The sequence below is a fragment of the Dasypus novemcinctus genome, chromosome 22 (assembly GCF_030445035.2).
Source record: "Dasypus novemcinctus isolate mDasNov1 chromosome 22, mDasNov1.1.hap2, whole genome shotgun sequence".
In the NCBI taxonomy this organism is placed as follows: domain Eukaryota; kingdom Metazoa; phylum Chordata; class Mammalia; order Cingulata; family Dasypodidae; genus Dasypus; species Dasypus novemcinctus.
The window spans coordinates 71,881,339-71,898,488 of record NC_080694.1 but is presented as its reverse complement, the minus strand read 5'-3'; the positions used below and the strand labels follow the sequence as shown (position 1 = coordinate 71,898,488).

The window sequence follows — 17,150 nt, the reverse complement described above, 5'->3', positions numbered from 1 at the left end:
ATGTGGTACATTCATTGCAATTGATAAACACATTTTGGAGCATTGCCACACAGTATGGATTATAGTTTACATTATAGTTTATACTCCCTCCCACTCCATTCTGTAGGTTATGGCAGGATACATAATGTCCTGTATCTGTCTTTGCAATATCATTCAGGACAGTTCCAAGTCCTGAAAGTGACCCCATATTACACCTCTTTTTTCCTCTCTCTGCCTTCAGCAACTCCAGTGGCTAGTGTTTCCACATCAATGATATAATGTCTTCCATTGCTAGAATCACAATAAGTCTATAGTAGAATACCAGTAAGTCTGAGTAAGATGTGCCTTTTGAATTTTAGAGGTGGTATAAGTCATATTTGAGATGATCAGTAAATCTGAATAAAAGCTGCCATGCTTGGTAGGCCCTTTTGGACTTTAGAGGTGGTGTAAGTCATATTTGAGATGACTAGAGTGGACCAGTAAGTTTACTCTAGTCCACATTTTATTACCCAATCCTGAGAATTCTGCGATGGTGATGCCCACTTCACCTCTTATTGAGAGAAGTTTTGATGGGCTCTTTATATAAATCCATTTAAACATTGGCCTGTCAGTTGCTGGTTACTAGACTCTTTGTGTCTGAGTGTACCTGTTTGTGATGGGAAGTTCTCTTCACATAGTCACTTGATGTCCCATGACCACCCAAGTCCCAGTAGCATGACAGGAACTATTTCCATAGCCATGTGAAGTTCTATGCTGCCGATAGCACAGACTTGCTTTAGAACCCAAAGGAGTCTGTACTGCAACTCTCCTGTTGGGGCCTTTTGGAGAGTTCACACGGCATTTTTATCTACCACATATAGTACCAACATTATGGGATCTCCTAGATCACATAGCTCCAAGCAACAAAGCCATGTACATCAGCACCTGAACCTATTGAAGATCTCTTCATATTCCTGGGCCCTCTCAATGTTGTTAGAATTCTAAGTGCCCAATAAATGAGCAGTCATCTCAAATATGACTTACACCACCTCTAACATCCAAAAGGGCCTACCAAGCATGGCACAGCTTACTCAGTGATAGAAGACACAAGATTCAATAATGCAGCTTTTTTGCTGAAAGGGTGTTTGACATACCCCAGCCCACTGGACCTCTAAAATCTTTGCTAATGCAGAAAGCCTTGAATCTTTGAGAGTTTGTCTTACAGCCCCTGGAGCACACACTTCTCACCATAAACAACTTGCTACTTCCTCCTCCACAGGACCACTTATATGATCCTACCAACGCAGTGAAGCAGTGTTAATTTCTACATAATTTACAGATGGTCAAGAGCCCTTTGGACTGTTTTGTGACCAAGAACCAGAGAATTAATATAGCCCTGAGGAAAGAACACTAATGTCTTTTGCTCTTCTCAAGTGAATAAAGAGTGCTTCTGACCTTCCTAACAATGAGTACTGAAAGTCATGCACTCATCAGATCTGTGACCACAGCTGCTAAGTAGAGCCATTTATTACAGACTAAGGGGTGGAAGTCCTCATGGAAACCACCTAAGTCTCCTCAGTCCTAGCGGTGCTGCTGGCAATCTTTACACAAACACCTCCTCATGAAGGTTCTCCTAAGAGGGAGCATCACTGCTTTTTTCCTGAGTATGTATATCAGGGGTTTCAGCACTGGAGTGACTACACTGTAGATGATGGCGACCACATTGTCATGAGTCATGGAGGAGGCTAAGGCAGGACAAATATAGGTGAAGCCCACAGGCCCATAGAAGAGGCCCACCACCACGAAGTTGGAGGCATATGTGGACAGAGCCTTGTGGATTGCTCTGTATGACCAGCTCTTGAGCAGAAGGAAGCCAATAATGTAAAAGTAGGAGAAGAGGGTCAGAAGGAAAGCTCCCATGATGTGCCACCTGTGACAATGGAAAGAAGCCATTGATTGAACAGTGTGTCATTACAGGTCAGTTCCAAGAGGGGCTTGACATCTCAGAAGAAGTGATTGAGTTTCTGAGGGCCACAAAAGTTCAGGATGGCAGTCATGACTGAATTCATCAGAGCATAAAGGAAGCTGGTGAGCGAGGCCACAGGTGCCAGCAGAGAACACACCTGGGGGTTCATGATGATGGTATAGTGGAATGGGTAGCAGATGGCCACAAAATGATCAAAGTCCACGACGGCCAGCAAGATGGCCTCGGTGTCACCCAGGAAGTGGAAGAAGTGCAGCTGAGTGATGCAGCCAAGGAAAAATATGGCCTTGTGCATGGAGAGATTTAAGAGCACCTTGGGCAGGGTCACTGAAGAACAGCAGATAAACAGACAAGAAAGGTTGCCCAAAAAAAATAAGTCAATTGTGGCTCATGAAGAAAAGAAAAAATCATGCAGACCGGGATTCAGGGGATCAGAGCAAGTGCTACTGACAAGTTTATTGCACCAAGTCATAGTATTTGTACAATTCCAAACAATGTTCTGTTTAGCAAAAGGTCCTAGCAAAGCTGTAATTAAAAACTTGGCAAACACACACACATTGATCTTAACATGTACCTACAAACTGAGGAAAAAGAAGCCACCGTCTCCTTTCACTGATTTCTTTCTGAGCCATTTATTTCCATGCCAACTGCAAACATTTCTGTTTAAAGCAGTCATGTCAATTATCTCAGCATGCTTTATGCTGGCTAATACTCGAACAAAAAATACATAGGGAAATGGAGCTTTGGCTTCAGGATAACAATCATTAAGGTAGTTTCATTTCCAACCAAGTTTACCAGGTAAATGACAGAGAAAATCACAGAGAGAGGCTTCTCCTGAACATTGGTCAGGCCTAGTAAAAGAAACTCATTCATTGCAGTGACGTTCTCCTTTGGTTTTGGGGAGCAAATAAAGCAGAAATGATGTGTTAACTTTTCAGAATTTTAAATTTTATATTATTGGGGGTTAAGTGAAGCAAATTCACCATTTGAAGGAACCCAGCAGTGAGCTACAATGTGAAGAAGGGTTAGCAATGGTGGAGATAAATTTGATTACAACAAAATTATGGAAAAATGACTGACAACCTGGTAAATTTTGAACAACTAAAGTGATAATAAACTAATAGGATCATCACATTGTACAGATAACAGAGATGCATAAAGGGCTTTTTTTAAAAGAAGGAAAAGTAAGAAATGAGTATAACCTTATATGTAGCATTAGAATTAAGGGCAAGGCAAATTTAAAACATGCAAATGGGATAGTTGTTCATCTTGTGATGCTGGTCTGGCAGGAACATGGATTTCTCCACTTGGCCACATCTTCTAGGTACATAAAGTAGCAGGCAATTTACAAATCTCCACCAACAACCCAAAAATCTAAGAGACATGAATCACAACAAACTTCATACACTGTTTAAGTAGAAGAAAAAGCACCCATAATTGACATGGAGTCCCAAGGTTGCCACGTTGTAGTGGGGCTGTGGTTGTAGTTGAATACAATTCAAAATGGGGAAGGTTTCCAAGGGTAGGAGAACTTTGAAAATATAAAAAATGTTTCAGCCCCAAGGAGAGTGCTTCACAGTGAAGGAGAGTTTCTCTAGGGAGGAGAGAAAAAGAACAAGGGACAGCACAGGGACTCAGAGAGACAGAGTGAAAAAGCCTGGCAAATGTAAGGAGAACAAAGTATGCACTGCTATTTTTAAAATAAATTAATCATCGCCACATCCGTGAAAGAGGGAGCCCTTGATGTGAGGAATTGGTAAAGCTACACTGACACTTCCCCACACTCATCCACTCATATTCCTCTGCTAACAATTCTTCTAGACTATTGTAGTCCAATGTAAGCCTCCAATGAAATAGCTTCAAAAGCTGATGGAAATAAAGAAGTAGTCAAACCCACAACTGAAATGAGAAGTTTTAACATATCTCTCTCAATAGTTGATAGAAGAATAGGCCAAAATATCAGTCAATATTTAGAAAATCTGAATAACACAATTTACAAATTTGACATTTTTGTGTTTTTTACTTTGCATATATAGGACACAGAACTCAACGAGAAAAGAATTTATATTACTTTCAGTGCACATTTACAAAATCAAGCAGATGCTGGCTCTTACAAAAAGCTTCCAAAATCTTCAAAAGATTGAGTCATTCAATGAATGTTCTTTGACCATAATGGAATTACAAAACAGTAACAAAAATAAATCTAGAAACCTACAAAATGTTTGAGATTAAGGATTACATGTATAAACAGTTCATGGGTAAAAGGAGAAATCCAAGAAGAAATTAGAGGAGGCTGATTTGAGAGTCTGCATCTGGTCTCCCACTGGTGCATAAGCCACCCTTCCTTCCTTTCCTGCTTGATGTCTGTCTACTCTGCTGCACTGAACAGACAAGCCAGCAAGGGCCACCCCAACCCCCCTTCACTTTGGAGCCCAGGGTGGGGTGGGCGTCCTTCTGAGGACTCTGCTGGTGGTAGAGTCCTGGACCCAAGCTAAGACATCTGGCAATCCTGGCTCTGCAGCTGCCAGAGCACTTTACTTAGAGTCAGACTGTTTCTTTTGCCTCGAGCATCCAGGACTCCTAAAGGCAGTGGGCTGTGAAGGAAAACAGGTTCTGGTCTCAATGTGTGTTGTGTGTGTTTGTGCCATTCTCATCCTCAGCAGCACATTAGTTCCAGACAAAGCTGGAAAAGGCATTTTGCTATGTTTGGTTTTTAGGCTTGAAAGGAAGAGGGACGAGAGCAGCCCTGTCCGAGGAAGTGTTGCCAAGCTTGTTTGCTTAGGTCTTCAATTTCTGTGCTTAACTAGATTGGCAAAAAGCCAGAGCTTGGAAGTGAAGGGGGTAAGTAATCTGCTGGGTTGTATCATTAAATATTGTGAACAATATAGGTATGAACCTATGACTGAAAAGAGAATGATTCACATTTGTAAGGAAGTCTGGCCTCAACATGCATTAGAAGGTGTGTAGAAATGGACAGCACAAACATCTTTAGAGGCTTTTTTGTGTATGATTATTCACTGCATTAAATGGGGATGTACCATTGAATAAAAATGCAGTGTGGTGAAAAGAAGAAGAAATTAGAAAATATTGTGAATTAAATAATAATATATATGAGATATCAAATCTTTCAGCATGCAGCTAAAGCTGTGAACAGAGGAAAATTGTTGATCTTAAATTAATGTTAGAAGAGATGCTGTAAATTTATAACTGAATAAACTTGTATTTCAAGAAGACTGAATGAATAAATAAATCAATAAAACCAACAACTCAAACTTAAAGCTCCTTAACAACTTTAATTCCAATGTATCTTTATAGCCACTTCCCCACATATACTCTCAAAATCACGAACCAATTCATGCTTCTTGTTCTCACCTGACAAAACCTAAACCACTCCCTACTTAATCCTCTATATCTTTGCAGTTAAAAACACATGCACACACTTGTGTCTCTAAATCATGAATACTTAACCCCAGTGTAACCTTGGAGTCCAGTGTGACCAAGCAATCACATACTCCCTTTTCCCCTTTCTTCGCAAACTGCTGACTCATCTTTGCAAATAGTACGGACAGTCAGAAGAGAATTTCTACAATCTCCTTCCAATATCTACACACATTTTGTAATGGTGCCCAAAGACAGTGTCTTCCCTGTGTTTGCAACAGTGTAATCCTTGCTACTCCTGATGAGTATCCACCACTTGTGTCTGTGCCCATTCCTTCTCATTTCCCCAAGAACACTGCTCCAGTTATTCTCTCCTCCCCTTTTACATCATGAATTGTACCCTCTGCTGTCTATACCTGCTGTTTGTGATTCTTCCCCTTCCATTCTCTCTTGAAGTTATTCTAACTGGGTTTTCCCCTTACTTGTTCACTAAAATTTATTTTATAAAGATGAACAATAACACTCGTAATATCAAATCAAAGATGAACTCTCAGTTCTCATTTTACTTGACCTTTCAAAAACATGTAAGAGTATCAGTCAATCTCTCCACCTTGAGATGCTTTCACCACTCAATTTCCAGGACATCACTGGCTCCTCTTTTTCCTACTCTCACACCAGCTCCTCCTTCCATTTCCTTTGCGCAATTCTCTTCACCCATCATGTCTTAATGATGGCTATCCACAGGGCTCAGACTTCTATCTCTTTTCTTTTCTCTATTTTCTGCTTCCTTCCCTTGGCTATCTCCATGAAGCTAATGACTTCCTATACAATCTATACTCTGATGACTCCCATATTTTTATTAATGGTTGGAACCTCCTTCTTGAATTCCAGAATTTCTAACACCTTATTAATACTTCACTAGAATGTATATTATGCATGCAAAACTGAAATATCACTATTTTGCACAAACCTCGCAGATTCTAATCTATCTGCTAAATGACAACTCCATCCTCTTGACCCCAAAATCAAATTCTTGCCTGACTGCTCATTTTCTCACAAAATTCCATTGGCAAGTCCTGGAACACACATCTCTTTAGCTAGCTCCAAATCTCTTTCAGCTCTTGTCCCTTGGGCCATCTCCTCAGTATGGACTCCTTATTTCTCTAAATTAAATTACAAAGAAAACCTTAAAAAGAAACTATCATCCTTCCCTTCTTGTTTTGTTGTAGTAGTACATATCTTAATCTGGTATGTGTGGTTTTATTTACACATATTTTCTTTTATCTCCCCCTTAAATGTAACCTCCAGAAAGGAAAAAAGTATTGCCTGCTTTATTCAATTCTGCACTCCCAGCTCTTGAAAAAGTGTGTGGCACACAGTAGGTGCTCTGTATATATTTATTAAATTAACTAATGGATTGCTGTCACCTATTAAATGCTTGCCAACTCTGAAAACTGCACTCATGAAGTGAGATTTGTCATTTTTAGGAACCCTAATCTATAATCTAGATGCTAAATTCACAAAGGACTCCCACACATTTATCAGAGTGCATGGTAGCAGAGAAAATGAGCAATGTTTATTTGTATATTAAGTAAATGGTTTTTAGCCATATAGGGCCAATTGCTTTAGCAGTTCTTTTTTGGCCTGGACTGTTCTTCATGTAACTATGACTCATAATAATCTATCAGCATCAGTAAGTAGTATTTAAAATTTAAGTAATTATATGATTTGTGAAGGAAAACATAAGGCTAGAAGATTCATTTCATGGAAATGGATAGAGGAGAAATATTCAAAATGGAGTTGTTAGTAGTGGAAGGTAGAGAATTAATCTCAGGAATCATAAGCAAAAGTGAAGGACATTATAAATGGTGCATTCATCAATAAGTAGGGATGTATGTGGAACTGTTGGAGAAAATACAGCATTTACTGGGCCACAGAGACTGATTGACCATAAGCAAAGAATTTATTGAGAACCTCTCCCAAGTGAGGGGGTCTGAAGAACAGACTTCAGCCCCCCCCCACGAGCATGGTGGTGGTCAGAAGAGGGAGTTCAGTCCACTCCTGGAAGGGCGAGACTTGAATTTATACAGAACTTTCCTAGGTGGGGAAATGATAGTTAGTGTGAGGGGGTTTGAGAGTCCGAGTGAAGTAGTGGGAGGGGGTTGAGGGAGTTTCTGGCTTCTTGGAATTCTGCAGGAGCAAATATTTCTTTTGATCTGCAGGGTTCTAAAGGTTTGTAAATAGTGAAGGTTTCTATCTCATTCTTGCTATGATATGCAGATGGTGAAGATCTCTATCTCCCTTTACTCCTGCCCCTATGGGGTTCTTTTGTTTAACCAGTGGGAAAGTGCCATGCCCTCAGACAAAGACATATCAGGGGAAACTGAGGTAGATCTTGCTAAGTATTGCAAACCTCTAACATTCCTAACTCTTTATATATATATGGGGACCTGGGTATTGGGGTGTAGGGTACTGGACCGAATTGGAGGGTAAGGGGATTTGGAACATCAGCTCTGTCTGAGTACTTCCTGCTGTCAAGGGTTGGAGAAAAGAAGTTTTTTTTTCCATCCTGTACAGTGGGCTGTGGTTTTAGGTTCCACAGGAATTGATATTGTTGTTCATGCTGCAGAAAGACGCTGTTTATATATTTCTGGGTTATTGACTTATGATTCGGTGTACGAATTGGAATAGAAGCTGTAAGAGACAAGAACCAAAAAGAAGCAACAGCAATCCTGTTAATAATGATGTTATAATGGATGAAAGAATTGATTTTAAGGGTGAAGAAAAATAAAAAAGGAGTGAGGATAACCATGACTAATTTCCATAATTATTATTTTGGGTATTCTAAATGATTTTTATACATTTTTTAAGACTTTAAGATTTTTTTATCTGACCAGTTCTATTAATGTAAAAATAACAAGTTTCATTTATGATTGCACAGGTGCCTAGTACATCCTGTTGGATTAGGGACAGGGGTGGGGGTTGGGGTTTTTTTGTTATCTGTTAATAGGGCAGGGGAGACCTGAAATTCCCAACTACTTTTGATATGGTTGGGGGAGAGAGGGAGAGCAGGAAGCCATTGTGGGATTTAGTTACTGTTATTCTTTTAGTGATGAGATGTTTTGGCTTCTGGCTCTGTGGCTGGTACTATATTTTTGCAGCAGAAGAATGTTGTGTACATGATCATGGGTGACATATTGGACAACTGTCTGGATAAACTGAAGATGTGTGGACCTGCTGATTAGAAGGAGAATGAGAATTATAATTGTGGTAAGGATAGGAATTAATTAGGAATTATTTTTTTTGGGGGGGGGGCGTGAGGTTACTGTTTCCAGGAGTCTGAGGAGAAGGACCAATAAGATTATATATTGAGCATTAAACAATGGCATTAATGGTTGACAGTGAAATTACATGATTTGATGGGCTTATACACTTAGAGTTTTACAACAGTGTTTTTGAGTGATTTTTTATGGATTTAAGATTTCCAACCAGTAGAGCTGCATAGACAAGTACAATGATGAAAATGACCACATTTTTTTCCAGTTTATATAGTTTGAAGCATAGGCAACAACAAATTATTATTACTTCCCTTTTTGGGCTTGGAGCAGCTGGCACTTTAATTTGTAATTTAGATTTAGTCCATTGTTGTAAGGATTCAGTTACAAGGTTACATGAATTCTGTTGCAGTCATTGCTGTGCCTGCACCACTGAAAGCATACCTTGCCCTTTCTGAGAGAGAGGGAACGGATGTCATCCACTTGCCATTGTGCTGCTGGAGTCTGTGCTTGGCCGGTGTGTTTCATCCAGTGAGGTGATTGTTACAGTCATTGGAGTGAGCACGATGGACACACATGCTTGATGTTCATAAGCTGCTGGAGAGTGACAGGCAGTTGGAACTGCTGGACTAGGCACCACAAGGCCTGGTATGTATGATGTTTGTCTTTTTAGTGGAACCACTCTGCTGCTTTTTGTGTTTCAATAGTATGGCTCTGGATCTTCATGAGAGCATCTGCCTTAACAGTTTCAAGACAGATGTTATGGAGGGGGTAGGCGCATGATAGACAGTTACCTGTCACTGCTGGCAGGCATTCCAGATGTTTTTCCACAGATTTCTCTTTTTTATAGAGGGCAGCTTACAACAGTTCATTGTTTTGTTTTGCACTTTGGTTTCTTCTTGCAATTGTGACTAAAACTTAAGTGGTATTTGTTTAGAAAGTTGCCTTTGCCACAAACCCCACCCAAAGCCAATATTGATACCGGCTACCTCCAATTTACAGGGTAAGTTAAGATCCACCCCCTTACTACTTGAGCCTGTGGTATTGTTTTAAAAGCAGCCTGCTGGGGAAGCTCTCATTTCCATGCACAACTTTCTGATTAACACAGATAATGGTTTTAATATCTGAGCTAAATGAAGGATGAAGGTTTTCAGTATCTCAATAATATGAGAAATCATTATACTACATCAGTTACAACAAAGGTTACAGTTTTTTGTTTTACTTTTCAGAATGTGATAGACAATCAGGACTTTATACCTTGTCCTAATTGTTAACCTATTTCAAGCCTTTAAGATTAACCAGTTGTTTTATTTTAGGAAAAATTATTATCTTTTTCCTTAACAATAAAACACATTCTATACATCCTACATACTTAAGTTAAAATGATTTTGGAAACCTTTTTATTTTTTTGGATTTATTTATTTATTTCTCTCCCCTCCCCCCCCCCCCCCAGTTGTCTGCTCTCTATGTCCATTCATTGTGTTCTTCTGTGACTGCTTCTATCCTTATCAGCGCCACCAGGAATCTGTGTTTTTTTTGTTGTTGCATCATCTTGTTGTGTCAGCTCTCCGTGTGTGCAGTGCCATTCTTGGGCAGGCTGCACTTTCTTTTGTGCTGGGCAGCTCTCCTTATGGGGTACACTCCTTGTACGTGGGGCTCCCCTATGTGTGGAACACCCCTGGGTGGGATGGCACTCCTTGTGCGCATGAGCACTGCACATGGGCCAGTTGCACATGGGTCAAGGAGGCCTGGGCTTTGAACCGTGGACCTCCCATGTGGTAGGCAGATGCCCTATCCATTGGACCAAGTCCACTTCCCAGAAACTGTTTTAAAGCAAATTTTTAGAACATACAATTATCATGATTACATTAATTAGCAGGTATTTTATTTTAACAGTGCAGAAAGACTACATTTCTTATTATTTTATTAAAACTTAACATTTTCAATTGAATTAAAATTGTTTTTTTTCCTATTACCACTGTAATATGCAGATTGAGGTGGCTTTTAATCATCAATTCAGCTTCTGTTTAATAATGATTTTTGTAAATAGCTATTTGAATATTTCAGTTTAAGCAATGCTTTACCAACTTTTTATAAAAATTTTAACCACATATAGGTACTTCAAGACAAATTCCAGCTTTACAGAACACATTCCCTTTCTCAATGCTACCAAAATACCTTCTACAACTTGCCATTTGCATTCAAGTTTTGTTTTATGTACTTTCATTCTGATTTTATGAAAACCAGCCATCTTATCTTAGGAAAAAGCACACTTTCTTGAACAAACTTACCGAATATCAGTCAGCACTCTCACAAACTTTTCACTTCTTTCAATACCTTACATTTTTTTCTGTGAAGAAAAATAAACTTCATTTTAATTTAGGCAAGAACCATCTTTTAGGAAGAGATTTGTAGCAATTTCATTAGTCAAGACTTACAGTTTTTGTCAGTGATGCCTATTTATTAATATAAGCACTTGTTTAATTTTTGGCCATTTGAATAGAGCTCTTGTAGGAATTAATATTACCATCTGGAGGTATTAAAATATATACTGGCAGTGAACAAACAAACAGAAAGAGTTACAGCATGCAGACAGAAACATAAAGTTCATTAATTTGACTCATAATTCTTACTCCTTTTGTATGGTTATTTTATTGCCTTTAAGATTTTTTGTAATCAGTGCTGCTTGTACTATGCAACCTTGTTTTTGGAAACAGTTTTAATAGTAATCAGTAACATTTAGGAATATTTGAGTCCAATAAATACAGTTAAATTTTAAGACAGCTTAGATAGATCGATATTTAGCACATATATTTTGGATTATTACCTTTTAGGAATATACTTAGACTTAGGAGTCAGCTGAAAGCATACTTGTAAGAGGTGCACAATTTTAGATTATGGAAGATTATTAGGGGAGGCGGGGCAAGATGGTGTCTGAGTGAGTTCACCTTACGGTCTCTCCTGCGAAGAGGCGGCCGAATGGGTTTGGAGTCTTGCTGGAATGGGCTGTCTTGGGGGCTTGCAGGGTGGAGGGTGTGTGGACATCGATTTGGAGAGATAGTGGCAGAGGTGGTGCTTGCTAAAGGTAGAATTGTAGCATACAGGTATAGAGGTTGGAAGCTATGGACTGGCAAGACCCTTCACCCTGGGGCTGGCGGATGCAGTTTTTCCTGAGATCTGTCAGTTGTGCAGTGGTGTTCCTGGGCCCCGTGGTCCCCGGATGCATGGTCCCCAGATCCATGTCCCCTAAGCCCCCGTAGCCCATGTTCCACGGACCTACATACCCTGGGTCTGCAGAGTACCAGACTTCTCCTTTGCCAAGTCCAGCACTGCCGGAGTTCCGGGATTACCTTAACCCTCTGGTTTTGGACTGACTCCGTGGGTGAGAGGGATTCAGTAGGGGGTGCAGTAGGGGGGCCTGGCTAGTGTGGGTTCAATTTTGTGGTGTCCCCCCCCCTTTTTCTTTTTCTTTTGTGCTTGGAGGAACATACCGGCTGGCTTGGGGAGAGTCTGGGAAGAGAGGAGTGGCGATTTTGCTGAGAAAGCCCAATTCACCTAAAAACCCTGGGATAGGAAACTTTGCCTGGGAGAAGGTGGACTCAGATAATCAACAAGCCCTCTCATAGCACACCTAAAGGAGTGGGACTGTAGGAGCTGCTTTCCAAGCCTCCAATAGCATATTTGGAGTTCTCGGTGAGGTGTGGGTGCTCTCTTACTGGAAATTAAGAGTCATCATTTTCTGTGTGGAGCTGATTTAACAAGGACCCACTTGAATCTCCTACCAGACCTCTTAGGTAGCTTTCCAGCTGCCTGGGAGAGAGGGAAGTGAGAAGGGAGAAAAAGGGGAATGTCAGATCCCTAAGCATTTTATTTAACTACAAACAGAATTCCTCACTTGAAACTTTCCCTAGCATTTGATTGGTTTTTCCTTGTTTTTCCTTTCTCTATCCCCCCAAGGTTTTTTTATTTCTTTCTTTTTTCTTTCTTTCTCTTTTGCTTTTTCCTACTTACTTTCCCACACCCTTTTGTCCCTTTTTTTCTCTTTCTTTCTTTCTCTGCTTTCTTATTCTTCTTACATTAGGTACTGCAGGGAGAGCTTCACATTTGCTGTATTTCCTCATCCTCCATTTAAACTTTTCTGTGTGTACTGATTTTGGCCACCAACACAATTTTCTTTCCTCTACATCATTCTATACTCCATCATTGGTTGTTCCTCTTATATTACACCTCTCTTTGTTTGCCCCCCTATTTTGTGACATTTTAATACTAATACCTTTGTTCTGTTTTCTGCCTTATATTCTCTCTTTATATTATTGTCCTCTCTTTTCTCTTTCTCTCTCTCCTGAACACATGGGCCTTTTAATTCACACTGTATTCCTCCGCAGATTCAGATTTTTACATACTCTACTTTTCTTACTATTATAACTCTACATACCTTACCTGAATCTAATATCCATTCTCCTATATCTCACATGGTTCATCTGTTAATACATACTATCAATACTACTATTATTCATTTTCCTTTCTTACTACTTTTGCTTTCTCTGGCCCTAATATTTTCCTTCAAGTGAAGTTAGTCAACAGCAAAGAAATAGAATAAGAAGAACAAAGTGATAAAGTGAAGACTTAACACACATGCAAAAACAACAACTAATTAAACTCCAAAGTAGACAAAGAAGCTAAGCAACTGACTAAACCCGTCAAGATAAAATGATGACCAGACAGCAACAAAAAACTACAGGCCAAACAATAATCAAGAAAACATGTCCCAATCTAATAAACAAACTAAAAATCAGGAAGAGAAGCAGAACATCGAACACGTAATTAAAGCTCTCAAAATATATATTAGGGACAAATCTGATGATGTGAAGGAAGAGATTAAGAATATGAAGAAAACAGTTGGAGAGAATACAAAAGAAACTGCAATCATATGCAAAAATATAACAGATATGATGGTGATGAACAACACAATTCAAGACATCAAAAAAACACTCTCAGCAAATAACAGCAGACTCGACAAGGCAGAGGAGAGATTAAGTGATGTGGAAGACAGTACATCTGAAATCAAATAGATAGTAGAACTGGTCAATAAAAAGATAGAAAAAATCCAGCAGGGACTTAGTCACCTAAATGACAATGCAAAACATGCAAACATATGTACTATAGGCATCCCAGAGATAGAATAGAAGGGAAAGGGGACAAAAGGAGTGTTGGAGGAAATAATGGCTGAAAACTTCCCAAACCTATTGAGGGAGATGGATGTACATGTCCAGGAAGAACAACAAACCCCTAACAGCATAAATCCAAACAGGCCTACCCCAAGACATATACTTTGTCAAGTTATCCAATGCTCAAGACAAAGAGAAAATACAAAAAGTAACAAGAGAAAAGAGAATCATCACATACAAAGGAGCCTCCATAAGATTAAGTGCAGATTTCTCATCTGAAACCATGGAGGCAAGAAGAGAGTGGTATGACATAGTCAAGGTACAAAAAGAAAAAAGAAAATTTCCAACCAAGAATATTCTATCCAGCTAAGTTAGCATTCAAAAATGATGGAAAGTTCAAAATATTCACAGATAAACAGAAACTAAGAGAGTATGCCAACAAGAATCCTGCCCTTCAAGAAATATTAAAGGGAGTTCTACAAGAAGAAAGAAAAAAAAAACAAGAGAAGCAGAGTTGGAGGAGAGTTTAAGAGCAACTAAAAAGACAAAAACAGAAAAAGAAAATCAAACAGAATAAGAAAAACACAAATCCAGAGAAAATATGGCTAATATAAGTAATTCCTTGAAAGTAATAACACTATATGTCAATGGACTATGCTCACCTCTTAATAGCACAGATTGGAAGATTGGTTAAGGAAATATGGCCCATCTACATGTTGTCTACCAGAAACTCATCTTAGACCCAAAGCTTCAAGAAGATTGAAAGTGAAAGGCTGGAAAACAATCTTATAAGCAAACAATAACCAAAAAAGGATATTAGTAGCTCTATTTATATCAGACAAAATAGACTTTAAATGCAAAACAATTGTGAGAGACAAAGATGGACACTTCATATTAGTGAAAGGGATAATCTTTCAAGAAGAATGAACAATCATAAATATTTATGCTCCTAACTAGGGTGCCTCCAAATATGTGAGGCAATCACTGGAAAAATTAAATGAAGCAATAGATGCCTCTACAATTATAGTGGGGAACTTTACTACACCACTATCAACTTTGGACAGAACATCTCAAAAGAGAATCAATAAAGAAAGGATGGCTTTGAACAATGTATCATAAGAGTTGGACCTAATAGACATATACAGAACATTACACCCAAATACAGCAGGATATACATTCTTCTCAAGTGCACAAGGATCATTCTCCAAGATAGACCACATGCTAGGCCACAGAAAAAGTCTCAGTGAATTCAGAAAGATAGAAATCATACAAAATAATTTCTCTGATTACAGTGGAATGAAGCTGGAAATCTGCAAAGGCCAGAGGCCCAGATTTGGTACCAAGATTTGGAAGTTAAATAACACACACTTAGAAAAACAGTGGGTCAGGGGGTAAATCTCAGAAGAAATTAATAACTACCTTGAAACTAATGAAAATAACAAAACATATCCTAACTTATGGGATGTAGCAAAAGCAGTACTGAGAGGGAAACTTAAGCCATAAATTCATACATCAAAAAAGAAGAAAGAACTAAAGTTGAAGAACTAAATGCACACTTGGAGGAATGAGTTAAAAAACAACAAACTAACCCCAAAGGAAGAATAAAGAAAGAAATAACAAAGGCCAAAGCAGAAGTGAATGAATTAGAAAATAAGAAAGCACTTGAAAAAATAAACAAAACCAAGAACTGGTTCTTTAAGAAAATCAATAAAGTTAACAAACCCTTAGCTAGACTAACAAAGAAAAAAAGAGAGAAGATGCAAATATGCAAAATAAGAAATGAGAAAGGAGATATCACCAATGATCCCACAGAAATAAAGACTATCATAAGAAGATACTTTGAAAAACTATATTCCAACAGAAACAACAATTTAGAGGAAATGGACAAATTCCTAGAAACACATAAGCAGCTTACATTGGCAAAGGAAGTAGGTGATAATCTCAACAAACTAATGACAAGAAAAGAAATAGAATCAGTCATTAAAAACCTCCCAACTAGTTTAGCTTTTGTGTTTTTTTTTTTTTTTAAGTTTCCCCGGGGAATTGAACCCCTGACCTCGTATGTGGGAAGCTGGCATTCTACCACTGAGCCACACTGGCTCCCCTTATAAGACTTTCATGCTACTTTACTGGAATTGTAGTTGGTGTTGGGGTTTAAGATATATTTAGGGGATTTGAATCTCTGGACTGACAATATGATAGCCAGGCCCTGAGCCTCAACAGACTTCAGCTCCTACAATCTGATTTATTGGACTCACCTCACTCAGCTAAGGTGGAGTTGAAGAAGAACAACCACCACACCATGGAGCCTAGATTGCCTACAACTGAAAGCAGGAGGATTGCATCCAGTATCCATGTGGAATCTGAGCCTCCTCTTGACATAGTGGTGCAACGGATACAACCAATCCAAGGTCCACAGAGAAAAGGTGGCATTGGAGTGGGAAAAGTGGACATGGTGGCTGATGGGTATGGGGAATGGCAGGAAGAGATGAGATGTGGAGGTGTCTTTGGGACTTAGAGTTGCCCTGGATGGTGCTGCAGGGGCAATCACCGGACATTGTAAATCCTTCCAGGGTCCACTGGATGGAATGTGGGAGAGTATGGGCCATGATGTGGACCATTGACCTTGAGGTGCAGAGATGCCCAGAGATGTACTTACCAAATGCAATGGATGTATCATGATGATGGGAGTGAGTGTTGCCGGGGGGGGGGGGGGGGGGAGTGGTGGGGTTGAATGGGACCTCATATATATTTTTTTAATGTAATATTTTTACAAAATCAATTAAAAAAATAAAAAAATAAAAACCTCCCAACTAAAAAGAGCCCTGGGCTAGATGGCTTCACAGGTGAATTCTACAAAACATTCCAGAAAGAACTAATACCAATCTTGTGTGAACTATTCTAAAAATTGGAAACACTAGGAACATTGCCTAACTCATTCTATGATGCCAACATTACTCTAGTACCAAAGCCAAACAAAGACACCAAAGAAAGGAAAATTATAGACCAATCTCTCTAATGAACCTTGATGCAAAAATCCCCAACAAAATACTGGCTAATCATATTCAAGAACACATTAAACAAAATATAACCACAACCAAGTGAGCTTCATTCCTGCTATGCAAGGATGGTTCAACATAAGAAAATCAATTAATGTAATACACCACATAAACAGATTGAAGGGAAAAAATCACATGATTGTATCTATAGATACAGAAAAAACATTTGACAAAATACAGCACCTTTTCTTGATAAAAACACCAACAAAGATCAGAATAGAAGGAAACTTTCTGAACACGATAAAGAGTATATATTAAAAACCCACAGCTAACATCATTTACAATGGTGAAATTCTAAAATCTTTCCCTCTAAGATCAGAAACAAGAC

General features: G+C 39.0%; 1 protein-coding gene across 1 annotated transcript; it reads right to left on the bottom strand.

Moving 5' to 3' along the window:
- Window positions 1–1,539: 1,539 nt before the first annotated feature.
- On the bottom strand, window positions 1,540–11,860 carry LOC101423243 (olfactory receptor 12D3-like). Its single transcript, XM_058285134.1, is given in 5 exon segments — window positions 1,540–1,880; window positions 1,883–2,315; window positions 2,666–2,830; window positions 9,083–9,189; window positions 11,698–11,860. Coding segments are annotated over 5 exon segments (1,209 nt in total).
- Window positions 11,861–17,150: the final 5,290 nt, after the last annotated feature.